The sequence below is a fragment of the Dermochelys coriacea genome, chromosome 6 (genome assembly GCF_009764565.3).
Source record: "Dermochelys coriacea isolate rDerCor1 chromosome 6, rDerCor1.pri.v4, whole genome shotgun sequence".
NCBI lineage: Eukaryota > Metazoa > Chordata > Testudines > Dermochelyidae > Dermochelys > Dermochelys coriacea.
This window is the reverse complement of record NC_050073.1, coordinates 10003492-10025180: the sequence shown is the minus strand read 5'-3', so window position 1 is coordinate 10025180 and position 21689 is coordinate 10003492. Positions and strand designations below refer to the sequence as shown.

The 21689-nt window shown below is 44.1% G+C and overlaps 1 protein-coding gene across 1 annotated transcript; it reads right to left on the bottom strand.

The window, feature by feature from the left end:
- Nucleotides 1–389: 389 nt before the first annotated feature.
- Nucleotides 390–20953, bottom strand: LOC119857849 (membrane-spanning 4-domains subfamily A member 15-like). Its single transcript, XM_038407345.2, has 7 exons — nucleotides 20787–20953; nucleotides 15459–15732; nucleotides 11138–11263; nucleotides 9267–9323; nucleotides 6234–6347; nucleotides 5064–5177; nucleotides 390–904 (listed from the first exon to the last, which is right to left on the bottom strand). Exons 2-7 carry the CDS (start codon nucleotides 15717–15719, stop codon nucleotides 776–778), a joined length of 801 nt encoding a protein of 266 aa, XP_038263273.1. The 5' UTR covers nucleotides 15720–15732; nucleotides 20787–20953; the 3' UTR covers nucleotides 390–775.
- Nucleotides 20954–21689: the final 736 nt, after the last annotated feature.

Sequence of the window (21689 nt, the reverse complement as noted above, 5' to 3'; positions counted from 1 at the left end):
TCACCCCTTTACCTTTTCTTCTTTTCAAAGAAACCCTTTGCAGATAGCACCTACATGCGTCTGTGTTTGGGGTTATTCCCCTTCTAGCTGGACACAGCTCTGTCATTCTCCAGCTCTGGCTGGGAGAGAAGTGGAAAGTCCATGAGGCCTGTGTCCCCTGCCTCGTGCCCTATATCTTAGTGCCTCTGCCAGATTCCAAAGGAAGAAAGTTTGTAAAAGGAGTTGGGGCCTGACCCAAGCAAATTAGTGCTAGTTGTAGTAGTAGTTTTTGTGATTCTGATATGGGTGAAGTGAGACCGTCTGCTCCACATGTGTATGGTGAGAGTTACATGTGGATATGCACACACAACATGCACACTCAAACACCCGCCCAGCCATACACCCCACATCTATATGCTACATGTTCACACAGGCACACATGCTATATGCATGCACACATGACACATGCATCTGTGAGCAAAGGCTTTAAAACAATCGACTCAGGATCCATTTTAAGCTTTATTGAAGAAGTGGCCAGGGGAAACATTCAGGACCAAAGCCTCAGGTGGCTGGATAGTGCTGGTGAGTCATCACCTTATTTCATTGAATAATGTGAATTCAATGAATGGTGCAGAGCCAGGGAGAAGCTGATTGAAACGAGTTCTCTCTGTGATGAGTGACAGAGCTGGGTTCTAGAACTGCACTCAGGAAATGGATTGCAATCTATCATGCAGGACGAGGTTAAGTTTTACATCTCAGAGGAGTTGCTGCTGGAGCCATCTCTCGTCGGAGTTCTTTATGAGGCCCCTTGCTCGGTCTCTTCTTTGGGGTCATAAGCCAGATTGGTGTAACGTGGTGGAGAGGCCATTGGTACAGAAGGAACCCCAAAGTTTGCATTGGCAGCATATGGCATGAACAACATGGCCTGCAAAACAAAAGAGATCAGCCCTCACACCCTCACAACGATTACCTTCCTCACCTCTCCATTTTCACTCCAGCATCTTCCACATATTCTTTGCCACCATCACTTTTCTCAGTCCGCCATGCTCACCCCCATCACCTTCCTCACCCTTCCACTCCCTTTCATCAACACATTTTTCAACATTACCACCATCGTCTTCCTAATCCTTCTAGTTCGTATAACTGGAACAGGTGCATCCCCGGTGTAAGTCTCCTGCTGTGACTGGCATTACACCAGGGATGAATCTGTGCAATCATCACTGTCAACACCCTTCTTGCTATCGGTAGGATTTTTCCTATGGAGGGGCATGGGTCCCAGGTGTCACAGAACATGACCCTGGTCTCTTGATATAGTGATGACATTTTGGATGTGGAAGCTAGATGTTCTCTTGGGTCCTGAGTGCAGCAGGTTTGTGTGAGGCACTTAAAAGGTTAATGTGGTAGGTCTCACTATGCCACAGAGCATCCCTCTGTGCTCCTTGCTAGGGCTGCTTGAAAATTTCCTGTCAACAAGCTGATTTTCAAAGAAAAAAAACAAAAACAAAAAAAACCCCAAACTCCAAACTTTTATGTTTAACTCAATGAATTGTTTCATGAAAAGTATCCAGTTTCCAGGGAAAAATTAAATTTTTCATCCAAAAAGTGAATGCCCTAAAACTTAAGGATTTCAATTTGGAGATGCTGCAGTGCCATGGGAGATGTAGTTTGTTTGCCTGTTGTCCCCTATTCCTTGCTATGGATCAGGCTCACTGGCGAGACTGCATTTCCCACGATGCACCATGGCCAGGGACTCCCAGGATGCAACAACCTCCCCTCACTAAAAGGGGGACAATGTTGGGAGTTGTAGTCAAACTAAGGAACCTGGCCCACAAAGAAGAATGGCAACATGATGCATTCAAACTACAATCCTCATTAGGCACCGCAACAGCATTTCTACATTGAAATCTTTTGGGTTTTGTTGAAATACTTTGGTATTCAAATTTCTGCCAAAAAATATAAAATGTCTGGAAAATTTAGACAAAAACAGGTGGGGGTTTTTTTTCATAAAAACTTAACACAGTTTGAGAAAACATTAGTTTATCAGTGTGTGAGCCTACCAACTCCCAGGTCAACCATGGGTTAACCTCATCTCAGCTACTCCCTTCGCTCTTCCAAGATGCTCAGCGGAAGGGCCAGGAGAACTGCTGCATGGGAGGCAGCCAGCCAGCCTTTGGGGAGGTCACAGTCACATCAGCCTCAAAGCAGTGAGTTGTATTCCTGTCTGCCTAGAAACATTGTCCCTGGAGGGAATGTCCACAGCTATAGCTTTTGAGAGGGGAGTTTGCAGCATCATGATTCCATGGCTGGTTCTATGCTAGCCCCACCAGCTGCTCTAAAACAAAGGCTGGTGATGACCCCCAAGGAGTTGTCCATCTGTCAGGTACTGCTGAAGCACAAGGGACTCTGTCCATGCCTCAATACATCCCCTCCACCAAGGGAGTTCGAGCTGGCTGTGCCAGGTGGGGAATTCCATGCCAAGGGAATTCTCTGCTGGAGAGCTCCAGTGACTTTCAGTGGCACAAAATCCACAGCTCAGGTTCTGGCCCCGTTACAGTTTCCTGTCCCCCACCCCGCCACACCCCACCCCGCTACCTGGCACGGGGACATGCAATGCAGCTCCACAGAAATTAAAACACTGACAACGAAGGTCAATGTGGTGGCAGTGAAAACTGGGATTACTTCCCCCTCCCATTAAAAAATGATTCAGTAACTTGGATCGTGGTGCCAGCAGCCTGGTAAGGAATCAGGGTAAAAAGGGCCAGAAAATAGGGTTATTTCCTCTGCCAAAAATATCAACAAAAATCTATCAACCAGCAAAATATTTTGATTCAACATGGAACCACAGTGCCTCATGGGAGTTGTAGTTTGGGTGCCTTATACTTTCATTGTCCCGTATGAGCTGTGTTTACTGGCAGGACTATATCTCCCATGGTTTATCACTTTCCCCTTGTTGCAGAGGGAAGGGATGTGTCACAAAGGTCCCTGCCCATGGTGCATCATGGGAGATATAAGTGCTGCAAGATATGGCCCATAGAGGAAAATGATAGCACATGGCAGCTGAACAACAACTGCCACCAGGCACCATAGTTCCACTTTGAGTCTAAATAGTTTGGTTTTCAGTAGGGTTGTCAATTAGTAGTAGTTAACTCATGTGATTAACTCAAAAAAATTAATCGTGATTAATTGCAGTTTTAATTGCATGTTAAACAATAATAGAATACTAACTGAAATTTATTAAATATTTTTGGATGTTCTTCTACATTTTCAAACATATCTATTTCAATTACAACACAGAATATAAAATGAGCACTGTACACTTTGTATTATTATTAATTACAAATATTTGCACTGTAAAAATTATAAACAAAAGAAATAGTATTTTCAGTTCATCTTCTACAAGGATTGTAGTGCAATCTCTGTCATGAAAGTGCAAATTACAAATGTAGATTTTTTTTGCTTTGTAACTGCACTCAAAATCAAAATAATATAAAACTTTAGAACCTGCAAGTCCACTCAGTCCTACTTCTTGTTCAGCCAATCACTCAGACAAACAAGTTTGTTTACATTTACAGGAGATAATGCTACCCGTTTCTTATTTACGATGTCACCTGAAAGTGAGAACAGGCGTTCGCATGGCTTTGTTGTAGCTGGCATCAGATGATATTTACGTGCCAGATATGCTAAACATTCATAACCCCCTTCATGATTTGGCCACCATTCCAGAGGACATGCTTCCATGCTGATGAGGCTCATTAAAAAAATAATGCATTAATTAAATTTGTGACTGAACTCCTTGTTAGAGAATTGTAAGTCTCCTGCTCTGTGTTTTACCTGCATTCGCCATATATTTCATGTTATAGCAGTCTTGGATGATGACCCAGCACATGTTGTTCATTTTCACAACACTTTTACTGCAGATTTGACAAAACACAAAGAAGGTAACAATGTGAAATTTCTAAAGATAGCTACAGCACTCGACACAAGATTTAAGGATCTGAAGTGCTTTCCAAAATCTGAGAAGGATGAGGTGATGCTTTCAGAAGTCTTAAAAGAGCATCACTCCAATGCAGAAACTACAAAACCCGAAAAACCAAAAAAGATAATCAACCTTCTGACTTAGATGATGAAAATGAACATGTGTCAGTCTGCAATGCTTTGGGATGATTATCGAGCAGAACCTGTCATCAGCATGGATGCATGTCCCATGCAATGGTGGTCAAAGCGTGAAGGGACATATGAATCTTTAATGCATCTGGCATGTAAATATCTTGTGATGCCAGCTACAACAGTGCCATACGAACACCTGTTCTCACTTTCAGGTGACATTTTAAACAAGAAGCGGGCAGCATTATCTCCCGCAAATGTAAACAAACTTGTTTGTCTAAGCAATTGGCTGAACAAGAAGTAGGACTGAGTGGACTTGCAGGCTCTAAAGTTTGACATTGTTTTATTTTTGAGTGCAGTTATTTTTATGTACATAATTCTACGTTTGTAAGTTCAACTTTCATGATAAAGAAATTGCACTACAGTACTTGTATTAAGGGAATTGAAATACAATTTCTTGTTTCTTTTTAGAGTGCAAATATCTGTAATAAAAATAAATATAAAGTGAGCACTGTGCACTTTGTATTCTGTGTTGTAATTGAAATCAATATATTTGAAAATGTGGAAAACATCAAAAATATTTAAATAAATGGTATTTTGTTATTGTTTACCAGTGCAATTAATTGCCATTAATTTTTTTAATCACCATTATTTTTTTAATCATTTGACTGCCCTAGTTTTCAGGTGGTCAGTGTTTTGGCAAAATAGCAATATTTTCTGGAGAAAGCAGGTGCTTTCTGCTAAAATTCTCATATAGTTGAAACCCCAATTTCCCATCTAAAAAATGATTTGACAAAATTTTCAACCAGGACTAAATCAGGGACTGTCATTTCCTCCTTTACTGTCTCCGTCATACACATTCAGGCCCTTCCCCATGGACACTCCTCCCATCAGGGAGGGCCCTTCATTCAGGCAAACATCTTCCCTTCCTTTCACCACATGCTCTGACTTGCATCCCGTTTGAGAACTGAAAGACTCACGGTGTTGGGGGTATAGCAGATGGCTCGGCATGCAAAGTACGAGGTTGAGACGGCGACAGAGAACTCCAGGATGGTCATCAAGAACAGCATGACCGTGATCCCCTTCACGGCATCCTGCGGAGCACAAAACCACAGGGGATGCTAATTACTCTTGACTGCTAGAGGTAACACAGGGCTGCCATGAGGGGATGCACTGGGGAGTCCAATTCTGGGAAGGCTGAAATGCACTCCCAGTTCTTTTCTCTTTTCAGGCACACAGAATTCTCCTCCTCATTCAAACTACTCAACAGCCCTGGTAATTGTGATGCATGGAGCCACACCACTGTCAGGAGATCATAAGATTCTCTTTTCTCCTGGGTCTGCAGGGAGCTGCATCCCTGAGATGCAGCCATTTGTCAAGATGGAGGATCATAAAGCCTAGGGGAGGCTGTGTGACCTAGTAGCTCAAACACTGCACTACAACTCAGAAGAGCTGAATTTGGTTCCAAGCTCTGCCACTAGCTTGCTTGTGATTTTGGACAAGTGGCTTCACTCCCCTGTGCCTCAGTGACCCCATTTGTGCAAAGTGGGATTAAATAAAATAGAACAGACATTGGAATCTAATCCTATGCCTGCTGAAATCAATAGGAGTTATTATTAATTTATATGTTGATAGCAGCTGGAAACCCCAGTCATGAATCAAGACTCTATTATGCTAGGTGTTGTCCAAAACAGAAGAAAAACATGTTCCCTGCCTGATATTTGACATGAGCAGGAGTTTTGACACTGGCTTTATCCATCAGAACCAAATCAGAAACTCTGGAGCTGAAAGAAAAGGAGTACTTGTTGCACCTTAGAGACTAACAAATTTATTTGAGCATAAGCTTTCGTGAGCTATGTTAGTCTCTAAGGTGCCACAAGTACTCCTTTTCTTTTTGCGAATACAGACTAATATGGCTGCTACTCTGAAACCTGTCTGGAGCTGAACACATGGATAGTTTCTACCCTGGGGTCAAAGGCTTGGGACAATTCCAGGCACCTGGTATTTTAAACACACCTGTTAGACTCCAGGTAGACTTAACCCTGCCTCTGTGCAGGGGTATAGACTGGACGACCTCTTGAGGTCCCTTCCAGCCTTACAATTATATGATTCTATGGCAGAGTCTGGTCATTTACCAACCAAAGATATACCTCATAGTTGTGCCCATAATCTGATGCATTAATAATCAGCTCCGTTAGGAAGAGAATGATCCCAATGGCTGAGAAGATGGCGCTAGTGATGTTCATTCCCAGGCTGCCTCTCACCTGAAAGACACATGCAGAGGGTCAGGCTGTGTGTAGGCAGAGAACAGGTTTGGTTAAAATAAGAACCAGCCCACCTGTGTCTTCTGGGAATGCTCCAGCACTCGTATGTTTTGAGCAGAACTTAATTGCAGAGTCACCTTTTTTCTATCAGATAAAATTGTGTTACAAGTCAAAAATGTAATCTTAAACCTAATGGATGTTAGTTGGAAGCTGAATAAATCTGAAAAACCTTGGCCAAGCAGAGCACTAGTAATTGCCACAAGACCAGTACTACAAGCATGGAAGTCCAAAAAGTGAAATTGACAACTGGAGCATAGATATCATAAGCATGGCCACCATAGAAAGATGTGTGTATTGTAACAGACATACCCAAGAAAAATTCTCAGAGATGTGGGATGCTCTCCTGGAAGTATCTGAATGATCCTGTTAAACGAATTGGCTCCCTTACTTCCCCCTCCTCTTTACCCATTTCATTTCCTGCGCATCTCTAATCCCCTCCTCTGAACTTTGCTTTTAATCTTTAGGTTAATTTAATAATTTTGCTTTAACTAATTGAATTTTGATAAACAAATTGTTTGTTTGTAAATTGTATAATACAAATAATTGATTTATATTTTAACCATTCATATTATATAGATACATATATACATAATTAAATGTTTCAAGTACAGCTAAGATTTGGTAGCAACTTGTTAATATATATATGAGAAGTTTATATATAGTCTTTTTATTTTGTATCTATATTTTGAAAAATTGTAATAAAAATGTAATAGAAAAAAAGATATAAGAATCAGCCCTGAACCCTTACACTCAACTCAAACCCTGCACTTCTTTGGGAAAGTTATATAAGCCCAGCTGACTCATATTATGATAACTGCTAGAGGTTCCAATGGAGATGGGTTCTTCATTGTGCTGGATGCTGTACACACACACACACACACACACACATACGGTCTCTGCCCCAAAGAGTTTATGATCTAAACACACAAGAGGGATAGTGAAACACAGAGAGGTGAAGGGAGTTGACGAAGGTTACCGGAAAAGTGAGGAATCAACTCAGCTCTACTGGCTCTCAGTTCAGCATCACTAGCCTATGCTTTGAGCTTGTCACCACTCCGTACTGCAGCTAGGACTGAGAATGGGGAGATGACATGAGAACAGCTTGGCCTTTCTCCATGGGTATTTTTTCTTCAGCCAAAAAAAAAAAACCCAACTCCCCCCTTTCCTCCCTGGAAATACTAGAACACTCATGACCAAAAAAACCGATTCTTCTTGGGGAAATTGTAACTGGATTTGGGGCCTTTCACCTCTATGCGACCAGCTCCCATCCAGACTAGTGACAAAGAATTGCTCCCATCTGACATTTCGCAGATTACATGAAAGGGGCTGGATGTCTCAGTCCAGTTCCTATTTGGACAAGAATCTCCAAGAATTTGGCCAGCATCCTGCACTTTGGCTATAGAAAAGAGGCCAAGAACTGACTGGGCTGGAAGGCTGATTTAGACGCTCACCTTCAAAGGTGGTCCCAGCAGGCCTGGGGTGAGGCGCACTGGTGAGGTGGTTTGGGGCTAATGTTGCACTGTCCATAGGCAAGTCATGCTAGGACAGGGTGGAGTTCTTGTCTGCCTCTAGTAGCTGAGCCACATGGAAGGTTTATAAAGCTGCTGCTGAAGCCACTTAAGGCTCCCTGTCTGCTAGATCAAGTAGTAGAGACTTTTCCTTCTAGTGCTGAAGGTTCCCAAGTTCTGTGGCTGGTTTAACAGTCACTTACACATGTTGTGTATGTTCCAGGGTAAATAGTGAGCTTGATTTTTCTGTCTTAGGACCTCTTATAAGCACTAAATTCACTTAAAATGCAATTTCAGGGCTTATGTAATTTTGGGAATTCAAAACCCTGGACTGACTTTTAGGGCTTCATACAAGCCAAGCCTATGACACTTTGGAAGTTCACTTCTCATGACCACAGCAATAAACCATAGCAGTTGGCTATTTTAGCCCTTAGTCACCTGCGAAGCCTACCAATAGCTAGCTAATATATTTCCGGGAGTGTCTCATTGTTATCACAGTATGGCTCATGGGGAGAATTATACAAACGTGTCTTTCCACTTAGAAAAGACAGTTCCTACTATGCAGAGAAAAGAAAATAGCAGGTAAAAGGTAAGAGGCGGAGCTGGTTGAAATTTTCAAAATGTCATTGATGTGAATTTTTGTGGGGAGGGGACGAATGAGGAAAAAAATTCTGCAACATTTTTCATTTATTCCCATATTTTTTGATCTGCTGTAGGTTTCAATTCAGGAGAGCACTTAAACACATGCTTAATTTTTAGCACATCCTAAAGTCTCACAGATACTTAGTGCTTTGCGCCATAGCGGCCTCACTGGAAGTCCCCTTCTCTTTATTATTTTGAATATATTTCTGGCTACTTTAATTCTTCTAAATTCCCCCTTTTTTTGCAGACTCCCTGGACCCTTTGTCTTTCTTTTGTTCCCTGATAGCCTGGCTGCCTTTTCAGCAGCTGTTTGCAGCTCTGCTTTCTATTGGACTCCTTTCTATTGGGCTCCTAATTGAGGTTTATTAGTCAATAGAAAAATTGAAGGTAGTTTTTGGGCCACAAGCTGCTGCTAAAAATACTGAGGCAGTCAGCAGGGAGTAGTTTAAAATAGCCCCTTTTCTCCTTTGGCTCTTTTATTTTTCTCTTCTGTCTTCCTCTCCAACATATGTTCCAGCACAAGTTGGTCCAGTAAACGATATTATCTCACCCACCTTCTCCAACATTCCTTCTCCATGTTTTTGATGAACAAGCACTCTGCTCTCTCATCAGCAACTCTCTTCCTGGATAGTGCCCTGGGTGAAGCAGAGCTAAACTCTGAGTATCCCCCACATTAGGGAAAAGGAGGAAACAATATCTAGAAACTCACCAAACAGGTGTTGCGATGATTCTCAGCTGCAACCGAGAGGGATCCAGAAATGACGAACTGCCCGGGAAAGAGAAAACCATCATTCATATTTCATGCTTACAAGAATGATCACTGCCCCAAGTGATGTGATGGAAGCAAAGGGAAAGAATGGCACTCTTCCCTCAGCTGGGGCAGTCATAATAATTATACCAAGTGTTGGAGAGTAGTTTCCATCCAATAATGCTGCCATCCAGGTTCATCTAAATCCAGTTAAGGTGGTACCCATGTCATAATCTTTCCCCCAGATTCTCCTCCTCTTCTTTCCTGCTTCTGAGATCTTGCTCCTTTTTGACAACTGAACTTGCTCTTCTCCCCATAAATAGAGTAGTGACTGGATGGTCCTGAGAAGAGCTCAGGAAGTCACCAGGTTCCTCACCCCACCTTCCACCCAGTGCAGCTGTGCCATCCCCTGCCTATGTGTCTGCCTATGGAGATTATATAGTACTTCCATTGCCATGGGATCTGAGCATCTCCACATCTCAAGCCTGACCTGCAGTACCTCCAGCTGTTCCAGTGCTGTCCTCCGCAGCCTCCCAGCTGTGCTAACAGGTCTCAATCCAAACCTACAGTGCCCCCTGCTGTCACCTCCACACTGTTTTCTGTGGCGGATCAGTCACCATTTTCACTTGACGGTTGAATGGTCCCTGGTTTGGAACCTGGCAGGAGATTTGTCCTTTTTGCTGATCAGCCAAGGTTTTTCCTCTCCCCCCATTCAAGGCAGACAAACCCTAACAAGGCCCAGATCAGCCAAGGGTGTTGCAAAGGGATGGAGACCTGAGCATTGACCTCAGCTTAGTAAGCTAGAGGTGCTCAGACAGTGACCTCACAAAGGCCTGGGTCTTGACATCATCCAGGTACTCAGAGGTGCTGAGGCAATGACTTCACCGACGTCTGAGTGCCAGCATCAGCCCAGCAGAGGGGCTAAGGCAGGGGCTTCACAGCAGTTTGGCCTTTAACACCAGCCCAACAAGACAGTTTTGGTGAATAGGGTGAGCAGATTGTCAAAATGAGAAGCCAGGACACCTGACATGTAGAACAGGCAAGGTGGGGTAGCAGGGATTTTGAGAGTGGTATTCAGGGCTGGTAGTTGGTGGAACGCACCCGTCTTCCAAGTGTGTGTGAGCGGGTTTTATTGGGGGACTAAGGTGACATGTGTGGAAGGATTTTTGAAGCCTCGCATGGGGCACTGCTTGCTGCAGACAGCAAACTAATGATCTGCTGAGCAATAGCAGGAAATGGGTCTGCACATTAGATGGGCCAATAATCTACCAAGTGACAGCAGGAAGTGTGACAGTAGACTAAGTGCCAGTTTGGATGGACTAACGTTCTACTATATATCAGTCGAATGACATCTGCTGCAGGTTCCTGAGCTGGCCACACACTGCCTTTTTGCCTTTGTGGGTTTCTTTTGGTAGAGAGGTACTAGGTATCTGTTACTTATAGATGACCATAGCTACAGTTTGCATTGTCTCTTGATACATACAGGAAGTTTGAAGTAAATGAGGAGGAATCAGGAGATTTGGATTCTATACCGAGTGCTGCCACAATTCAACTAACTACATTACCTTGGGTGACTCAGTTAGCCCCTAGGTGCCTCAGGTTCCCCATCTGTAAAATGGGGAAAATAATATCTAACTCACTAGTGTTTTATTAGGTTTAGTTCACTCATGTTAGGAAGTGCATTAAGATCCTGGAAGTGTCCGTCTTCCCCTCTCTTTATCTTATGTGTATCACTATAGTCCTCATATATTGGTACAGCATTAATCATAGACAATTATATATACAAATGGCCATGCCATCATTTCATAGATGCTTCCATTTATTCTACTCACAAAAAGTCCTCCCCAGAAGGGGTATCCTCCAATAACAGAGATGGAAACGTACATGTAATATCCGACAAAAACTGCAGCCACACCCCCAAAGCCAATGTGCATCAGCCCAATCAGGATCTGGATGGCCTGTGGGAAGAGAATGGGGCAGTAAAAGGAGCCAATTCCTTGCCATCTTGTGAAGGAGCAAAGCACAATGTCCTGAGCAGAGCTGATTGGGAATTGGAATTTCCATCCTGTGGGAAATACTGGTTTTTTGACAGCTGTTTAAATCCAAAAATCTGAAAAATTTCAGTTTGGAAATGTTGAAATATTTAGTTTCAGTTTGTCAAACCGACTTAAAATATTTCATTTAGGCGTGGTTAACACTGGACTGAGTCTACCTGAGTCAGTGTGTTGCCTTATAAGAATTATAGTTGGGGTGCCTAGTGCCCCCATTCTCTGCTATTGGCTAAACTTCCTAGCTGGACTACATTTACATTTGTGGAATCATGGGTCTCCCATGACATACCATAGTGGTCCCGTAAAAGAGAAGATCGCAGTGCATCTTGGAAGATGTAGTTTGGAACAGGGAGCCAGTCCTATAGGGAGGAGTGACACCACCATCTGAACTACAGTTTCCTTGAGGCTTTGTAGCAGCTCAGGTGGATGCAGTTTAAATGTCGAACTGACCTGAGGGGAAACATTTCAGTTCAGTTTGATAAACTGAAGTACTTTGATTTGGGAAGTCCCAACCCAAAACAAAATATTTTGTGTTTGATTTTCTCAATGGAAAATTTTGATTTTGTGGAAACTACATTTCCCATTGAAAAAATGTGGTCCCCCTAGTAATCCCCTCAACAGTGATGGGAATCACCACCAAAGAATGAATCAGAGAATCAAATCTGTGTAAGCTTGAAGGCTTTTCTCTCTCACCAACAGAAGTTGGTCCAATAAATAAAAGATATTACCTCACCTACCTTGTCTCTCTAATATCCTGAGACCAACACAGCTACAATACTGAATATAATATGGAAGATATTGAATTTGCTGTCTGAAGTGGAAACTCGACAACATGAAGAAAAAGGAAACAAAACTTAAGAGTGACATCTATTTCCTGAGCAAATTCAAGACAGAAAATATCACCCACAGATGTCTCACCATCATACCCTCTGACCACGACATATAATTCCAAACATGCTGAACAGCTCTTCAGACGAACTTCAGAAAAACTAAGGAACCATTTATTGCACCTCATATATTGCAGAAGGGAGCATCTCAAACAAGAAATCGTCACATGCTCCCACACTGGAAGAAAAAAACAACACCACCAAGGAAGTTACCTGGAATCATGCAAAAAATCCAAAACAACTGTCAAAGAAATCTGATGACAAGCATCCAAATTAAAAACAAAATGTGAAACCAACTACAACTACTCCACAACCCCCAGAATACCACCTCTGGGAGAAATAAATGCTCCAGTACCCACAACATTGACAATACACAACAGATGAACATCAACATTTTATCAAGACTATCCCTAACTGCAGCTGAATTATCTATAATCTCTAAAGCCTGGTCTACACTGGTGGGCCGGGGGGGGGGAGAGAATCGATCTAAGTTACGCAACTTCAGCTATGTGAATAATGTAGCTGAAGTCAACGTACTTAGACCTACTCACCGCAGTGTCTTCACTGCAGTGAATCAACCGCTGCTGCTCCTCCGTCGACTCTGCCTGCGCCTCTCGTGGCGATGGAGTACAGGAGTCGACGGGAGAGCACTTGGGGATCGATTTAGACTAGACGATCTAGACTTGATGCGATAAATCAACCCCCGCTGGATCGATTGCTGCCTGCCGATCCGGCGAGTAGTATAGACATACTCTAAGGGACTGAACTTCTTCTGCACCACAGAACCCAGTACCATAGTAACATGTAGAGAACTAGAAGAATTCTTCTTCCGACTCCACCTCAAAGAATTATTTCACAATGACTAACACCACTCATAATTACTATATCCCCACTGACAATCAATCAATCAATCAAAAAAAAAGACTCATCTGACTGGACACCACAGAACAGACAAAACTACACTCTTGGCGATTACATTGATTGCTTCAAAAAAGAATTGACTATGAAATCCTTAACAACCCTCACATCCACAAAAATCTCTCTACTGCCAAGAGGACAACCATACAGTCCCAGAAATCTAACCAGAGAGTGATCCAACCAGAAAACAAAGGGGTTGCCATTGTAATCCTCAACTATGATGACTATGTTAATGAGACCAATTGACAACTCTCCAACACCACCTACTATGAAGAACTCAAATAAGACCCCACACCACAATTTACCCAGGAACGTAAGCATATTACCTCATCCTTCCCCAAATAGCTCCAAAAGAATCTCTACAAAATCATCTCACACGTACCCAACCCAGGGAACTTCTACCTGCTTCCCAAGATACACAAACAATGGAACCCAAGCAGACATATCATATCTGGCCATGGCACTCTTACTGAAGGAATATAGGGACGCATAGAAACCATCCTCAAACCACTCACCACACAAAGGGTCAGCTTCATCCAGGATACAACCAACTTCCTCCACAAACTCTGCAACATCAACAACCTCCTTTAGAACGCCACCCTTGCCACTATGGATGTCACCTCTCAATACACCAACATCCCTCACAGTGACAGCAAAGCTGCCTGACTCAAATATTTACAAGACAATGGACAACCCTCAGATACCTACTACAAACACATCACCAAACACATCCATTTCATCCTCACCCATATTATTTTTACATTCAACAACCAATACTTTATCCAAACCATAGCAACATCCATGGGTATTATGATGACTCCCCCAGTATGCTAAACTTTTCATGGGCCACCTTGAAGAAGTATGTCTGGACAAATGCACCATGAAATGAACGATATACCTGAGAAACATGGATGATATTTTCATCCTCTTGACAAACGACAAACTCTCTCATAGATTTCCACCACAACTTCAACAACCTTCATCTGTCTGTTAAACTCTCTCCCACACCAGCATAAACTTCCTGGACACAATGGTCAACTTCAACACTGGAACCCTACAGACAACTGTATACAAGAAACCCATGGATCACTACACCTACCCCTCTGAACAAATTCCCTGTGGGGAGACAAAACTCCACTGAAAGAAATGGGTCTGTGACTATGTACTCCAGTAGAGATTTTGGACCATGCCTTCTGAGCCAGAAGAGCCCAAACGTTGCAACAAGAAAATTCAACGAGGCCCATTCTCAGGACTCTGATGATCTTAACTAAAAAAGGTTAAGGGTTCACTTGATCATAATGTATAAGCACCTCTGTGGCGAAATAAAATTTAGTAACAGGCTCTTCAATCTAGCAGACAAAGGTCTAGCAAATCCAATCACTGGAAGTTGAAGCTAGACAAATTTGGACTGGAAATAAGGTGAAAATGTTTAACACTGAAAGTAACTAACCATTGGAACAACTTACCAAGGGTTATGGTGGATTCTCCATCACTAGCAATTTTTAAATCAAGACTGGATGCTTTTCTAACAGATATGCTTGAATTCAAACAGGAATTAATTCAGAGATGTTCTCTGGCTTATGGTTCTCTGGACTAGGTCAGACTAAATGATTCCAGTGGTCCCTACTGGCCTAAAACCAGTAATCTATTAACTCATTTATTTATTTATATTATTGTAAATAAACAGACAACCATTGGTTTATCCCTCTAGACTGATGGATAGAAGTTGCATGTTGGTTGATTTCACTAGTAGTTCAAGGCTGAATGGAATCAGCTCTGCACTGCAGTAAATAGGAGAGGGACCCTGGGTTTGAACTGCTTCTTCTCTGACCAGATCCTCAGTCGGTGTGAATTAGCACAATGGAGCTACACTGATTTATAACAGTTGAATAGCCATCCCCTTCTCCCCAATATGGGGCTGTTTCATTCCATTAGTTACAGAAACAGCTGGTTTATATTCCTTTCCCCAGCTTTTTCTTCTTTGCTTGATTAATCCTTATTTCTCCCTGTTTGGGCAGCTAGGACGATTCACTACCCCTGGAACTCTGGGTCTATATCCCTGACCCCAAAGCAATGAAGTCTCAAGAAGAGGTCAGACCTATCCTGGGTCCCTGAGGTGCCAAGTCACCTGATGGCACTGGCTTCTTGTCATCCTTCCCATAAAGCTGTTGGTAAAAGTAAAAAAGAAAAGGGTGGAGTCTGGAGTTTGTTCATGCTCAGTCATTCAGCCACCTGTGCATGCCCTTCTGCATTGAAATGACTCATTCTCATAGATTGAGAGCAAAGATCACACTTACCCCCAGGGCCTTGGGCTGTGCTTTGAGGAATATCTCCATCATCCCTACTTTCTTCAGCTGCGCAACCTGCTCAGTGGGACTCATGGGGTACATTGACCCAAGAAGTTGGTTCCTAGGGTTCATGACTGTAAACTGCTGAGGCCCACATTGCACCATCTCAGGAATCTGGGAAATGGCACCAGAGGCCCCCTGGCCTTGGTGGATGAAACCAGCGCTGTTTGGGGGCATGAACACAAGCACTCCATTGGCTGGTGCTGCCATGATAACGAAGATGCTGTATAAAAGAGTGATTGGCCCAGATTAAGCCATATGTAATAACACTGACTCCTCAAATTAGCTGAGTAGGAATCTTAGTTAGCTATTGCTCAACTCCTTTTGAGTCCCTGCCATGATTTTGTCCTTCTCCTGGACCTATAATTGGAGCACGAGCAACACCCTAAAGCTCAGGGTTGAGATTTCAAAAGCTGACTCAAGGATTCAGCCACACAACTCCCATTAATTTCAACTTTCTCATTGGGTTTTAAAATCTCAACCCAGGAGCTCTAGTGTCTCCATTCCACCCCTCCTTTTCCGGGTGCTTTTAACTTTCTGGATCTTTCACTTTTTGGGATGGAATTTTCCTGAGCTATGCAATTGATTTTCTTAGGGCTGATAGAGGGAGAAATTATCTCGGGTTCTTTGGCACAAAGACTCTGCTGTTGCTTCCATCTAAGTGAAGGAAACATTCCCGTTAACTGCAAAGGCATGGGATCAGACCTGAAAGCATTTACGAAAGAGCTGGCCAAAAATTTTCCACCAAAACGGTTTTTTGACAGAAAATTGGGTTTTCTATTAAGTGGATATTTGTGTGTGTGGAAAGGGTCTCCTTTGCACAGAACTTTTCTAGTTTTCATCACAAAACTGAAAGCTCTCAACCAGAGAGTTTCAATTCAGCTATGCTGCTGTGGTGCCTCATGGGATTTGTAATTCAGTTGCCACATATCCCTGTTCTCCTCTGCAGGCTGAGTTCCTTCACTGGACTACATCCCCCATCATGTGCCATGGCCAGGGACTCCCATGATGCACTGCCTCCATTTCCAAGAGGCAGGACCATGATGCGCCACAGGAAATGTTGTCTGACCAGGATTCCAGGCCTACAGAGGAAAAGGGGGGCACAGGATTTCCCGCCTTTCAGCATTTCCAAATCACAATGTTTTAGTATTCAGATTTCCATTGAAAATTGAATTTTTCTGTGGAAAAAAATGAATTTGTCACCTGGCTCTAGTTAACAACACAAAGGCTAGTTAATAACAATCTCCCAACACTCTAAAAGAAAGATGTCTGCAGAGGCACATATGCCTATGTCCCATTTTGCAAAACATTTACGGGTTCTTCCACATGGCAATGTACAGCACTAACCCCATAGGGGCCAGTCTTCACAACGCTTCCAGCTGCTGCTAGGTTTGGCATGTTAAGAGGCTCTAGATATTTTTTACAGGTTTCAGAGTAGCAGCCGTGTTAGTCTGTATTCGCAAAAAGAAAAGGAGTACTTGTGGCACCTTAGAGACTAACAAATTTATTAGAGCATAAGCTTTCGTGAGCTACAGCTCACTTCATCGGATGCATTTGGTGGAAAAAGCAGAGGAGAGATTTATATACACACACACAGAGAACATGAAACAATGGGTTTATCATACACACTGTAAGGAGAGTGATCACTTAAGATGAGCCATCACCAGCAGCAGGGGGGGGAAGGAGGAAAACCTTTCATGGTGACAAGCAGGTAGGCTAATTCCAGCAGTTAACAAGAATATCAGAGGAACAGTGGGGGGTGGGGTGGGAGGGAGAAATACCATGGGGAAATAGTTTTACTTTGTGTAATGACTCATCCATTCCCAGTCTCTATTCAAGCCTAAGTTAATTGTATCCAGTTTGCAAATTAATTCCAATTCAGCAGTCTCTCGTTGGAGTCTGTTTTTGAAGCTTTTTTGTTGAAGTATAGCCACTCTTAGGTCTGTGATCGAGTGACCAGAGAGATTGAAGTGTTCTCCAACTGGTTTTTGAATGTTATAATTCTTGACGTCTGATTTGTGTCCATTCATTCTTTTACGTAGAGACTGTCCAGTTTGGCCAATGTACATGGCAGAGGGGCATTGCTGGCACATGATGGCATATATCACATTGGTAGATGCACAGGTGAACGAGCCTCTGATGGTGTGGCTGATGTGATTAGGCCCTATGATGGTATCCCCTGAATAGATATGTGGACAGAGTTGGCAACGGGCTTTGTTGCAAGGATAGGTTCCTGGGTTAGTGGTTCTGTTGTGTGGTGTGTGGTTGCTGGTGAGTATTTGCTTCAGATTGGGGGGCTGTCTGTAAGCAAGGACTGGTCTGTCTCCCAAGACCAGTCCTTGCTTACAGACAGCCCCCCAATCTGAAGCAAATACTCACCAGCAACCACACACCACACAACAGAACCACTAACCCAGGAACCTATCCTTGCAACAAAGCCCGTTGCCAACTCTGTCCACATATCTATTCAGGGGATACCATCATAGGGCCTAATCACATCAGCCACACCATCAGAGGCTCGTTCACCTGTGCATCTACCAATGTGATATATGCCATCATGTGCCAGCAATGCCCCTCTGCCATGTACATTGGCCAAACTGGACAGTCTCTACGTAAAAGAATGAATGGACACAAATCAGACGTCAAGAATTATAACATTCAAAAACCAGTTGGAGAACACTTCAATCTCTCTGGTCACTCGATCACAGACCTAAGAGTGGCTATACTTCAACAAAAAAGCTTCAAAAACAGACTCCAACGAGAGACTGCTGAATTGGAATTAATTTGCAAACTGGATACAATTAACTTAGGCTTGAATAGAGACTGGGAATGGATGAGTCATTACACAAAGTAAAACTATTTCCCCATGGTATTTCTCCCTCCCACCCCACCCCCCACTGTTCCTCTGATATTCTTGTTAACTGCTGGAATTAGCCTACCTGCTTGTCACCATGAAAGGTTTTCCTCCTTCCCCCCCCTGCTGCTGGTGATGGCTCATCTTAAGTGATCACTCTCCTTACAGTGTGTATGATAAACCCATTGTTTCATGTTCTCTGTGTGTGTGTATATAAATCTCTCCTCTGCTTTTTCCACCAAATGCATCCGATGAAGTGAGCTGTAGCTCACGAAAGCTTATGCTCTAATAAATTTGTTAGTCTCTAAGGTGCCACAAGTACTCCTTTTCTTTTTGTAGATATTTTTTAAGTATTAACAAGCACTGGAAAGCAGATTGTGATCACGGTCTGTAAGTGGGAAGATTATTTCTAAGGATAGAGGGCTCTTTCATTTGGCAGACAAAGGGAAAACAAGATCCAGTGTTGGAAGCATAAATTCAGGCTAGTGCAAGCAGGAATTAAGAGGCTTGATGCAGAAATCCCTGGGGAGAAATTCTATGGCCTCTGTTACAGAGGAGATCAGACTAGATGACCATAATGATTCCTTCAGACCCTGAAGCTTTCAATCTAAATGCCGTTCTAACCTATGTGGTTAGAGGAAGGAAAGGCTAAAGGGCCGTGGAAATAGTCAGGACTGTCTCTTCCTTCCCAGAGATTCTATTCTCTCCAACCTGTGCAACCCCCTTTTGTCCCATTTCTGTTTCCCTTTCACTGGCTGGGCCCGAGTACTTTGTTCCTTTGCTGGGGGATGTTGTGGGAGTGGGAAGGTGGCAGGGTGACACTACTTGTGTCTATGTTTTCAAAAGAGCTGGAGGCACCGACCTTTATCAGCACCAAATGCTCACCCCAGATCCAGCTGTTATTAACAGGAGACATCACAGACAATATCAATACCAGTCTGACCTCTGAACACCGTCTTTTCATTCACTGGCTAGAGCCACGTCATTAGGGTTACCGGGTGTCTGGTTTTCAACCAGAATGCCCAGTCATAAGGGGACCCTGGCAGCTCCAGTCAGCTTTGCTGACCTGGCCATTAAAAGTCCAGTTTGTTGGCGCAGGCAGGCTCCCCACCTGGTTCCGCTATCCAGGAAGCTACCGGGATCTCCCTCTGGCTCCTAGGCAAAGGGATAGTCACGAGGGATCTCTGCACTGCCCCCACGACCAGCACCACCTCAGTTGCTCCCATTGGCCAGGAACCGCGGCCAATGGGAGCTGAGGGGGCAGCGCCTGCAGGTGCGGGCAGCACGCAGAGCCATGTGGTCATGCCTCCACCTAGGAGCTGGAATGAGATGTGGGTAGCTTCCTGGGAGCTGCCTAAGGTAAGCACCATCCAGAGCCTGCACCCCAAACCCCTTCCGTGCCCCAACCCCCTGCCCCAGCTCTGAGCCCCATCCTGCACCCCAAACCCTGCCCCCCCAGATCCCACATCACCAGCAGAAGCCCTCACCCCCTCTTGCACCCCAACCCTGCGCCCCAGCCCGGAGCAGACTTCTGCACCCCAAACCCCTGGTTCCACTCCAGAATCTGCACTCCCAGCCTGAGTTCTCACCCCCACCACACACCCCAACTCCTTGTCCCAGCCTGGATCCCCCTCCCCTTCCCACACCCTGAACCCCTCATTTCTGGCCTCACCCCAGAGCCTGCACCCCCAGCTGGAACCCTACCCCCCTCACACCCCAACCCCCTGCCCCATCCCAGAGCCCCCTCCTGCACCTCAAATCCCTCATCCTTGGCCCCACCCCAGAGCCACACCCCCTGCCAGAGCACTCCCTCCCTCCCACACCCCAAACCTCTGCCCCAACCCGGAGCCCTCTCCTGCACCCCAAACCTCTCATCCCTGGCCCCACCCCAGAGCCCATGCCTGCAGCTGGAGCCCTCCCCCGCCTCAGACCCCAACCCTCTGCCCCAGCCTGGTGAAAATGAGCGAGTGAGCAAGTATGGAGGAGAGCGAGCGATGGAGGGAGAGGGGATGGAGTGAGTGGGGGCATGGCCTCAGAGAAGGGGTGGGGCAGGGGTGTTCGGTTTTCTGCAAATAGAAAGTTGGCAACCCTACAAATAGCGGAGAGCAGCTGACACATGAAAAGATTTGAATCAATGCAAGCAAGTTATGTTGCTGCTCCACCTTTCTGTGTGAACATTTTCTAGGCGTTTGGGAAGTGACGCTCACATAGGTGCATGCTGCTTTGAGCCACAAATTTCTCCCCCCTCCTCTCTTCCCCACTTGTCAGGTAATCGGATCTGGTGCTCTCTAAATTCTGACCTCATTTTTCTACAAAGAGTCCTGAAAGGATCTCAGGGCATCCCCATGACCGTCTCGCCCAGTATGGCCACCAACTCCCAGTTTTAACAATCACCCAAGGAGACTGTTTGCTGATGCACTTACTCTGTCACCACAACTGCTCTCCTCCGTCCAACTGTGGGTGACTCCAAGCCTCACCAGGAAATTCTCACAGGCTCAAGCAGAAGGGGTTTATTAGCATCAGACTTTGAATCCTGCCCTGACGGTCACACTCAGCTCCTCCCTCCGTCTCTGCCCTGTTTTACTGCAGGACTCCAAAGTCCCATTCTCTAGTCCTGGTCCCTTCCCCCATTCCCATCAGGGTTCCTCATATGCCTTTTCCCCATCCTAATGACCATTTGTTCTGGCTCAGAGCATATGGGGCTCCACACAGGAGCCCACCAACACTACCCTTTGGCCACCAGGGTCACTACTGAGTAAAACGAGACCCTTCCTTTTCCTAAAAAGAAAAGGAGTACTTGTGGCACCTTAGAGACTGTTTGCCTAAAGGGAACTGCCACAACTGGTTGGACATGTTCAGATCAAAACTTTTGATTGTTTATTCCAAAACCCAGTTTTTCATCAGAAATGTTGCCAGGTTGCACCAGCTTTCCTCAAAATTTGTTGACGGTTCATTGGAAAGCTGAACACACAGAAAAAAAATTGTCTGAAAACTGAATAATTTTCAGCTTTTCGAAGAAAACTGGGAATTTTCCACTGAAAATTTTGATGAAAACGACCATTTTAATTGACATTTGCCATGGATAAAAGGCCTTTTTTCAAACAGCTGTAATAAGAGCATTCAGTACTTATAAAGTGCATTTAATCTCCAATGCATGCACTCTCTCTCTCTCTTTCTGTAGCATCCTACTTTGCTACATCTATGCATATTAAACATTTAGGAACTTTATATTAAGCATTTACCACTAAGAGAAATTGTGAGGCTCTGTGATCTTAAATGCCAGCAGTACACAGATAATACCCATCTCTGGATCTCCTTGATATCAA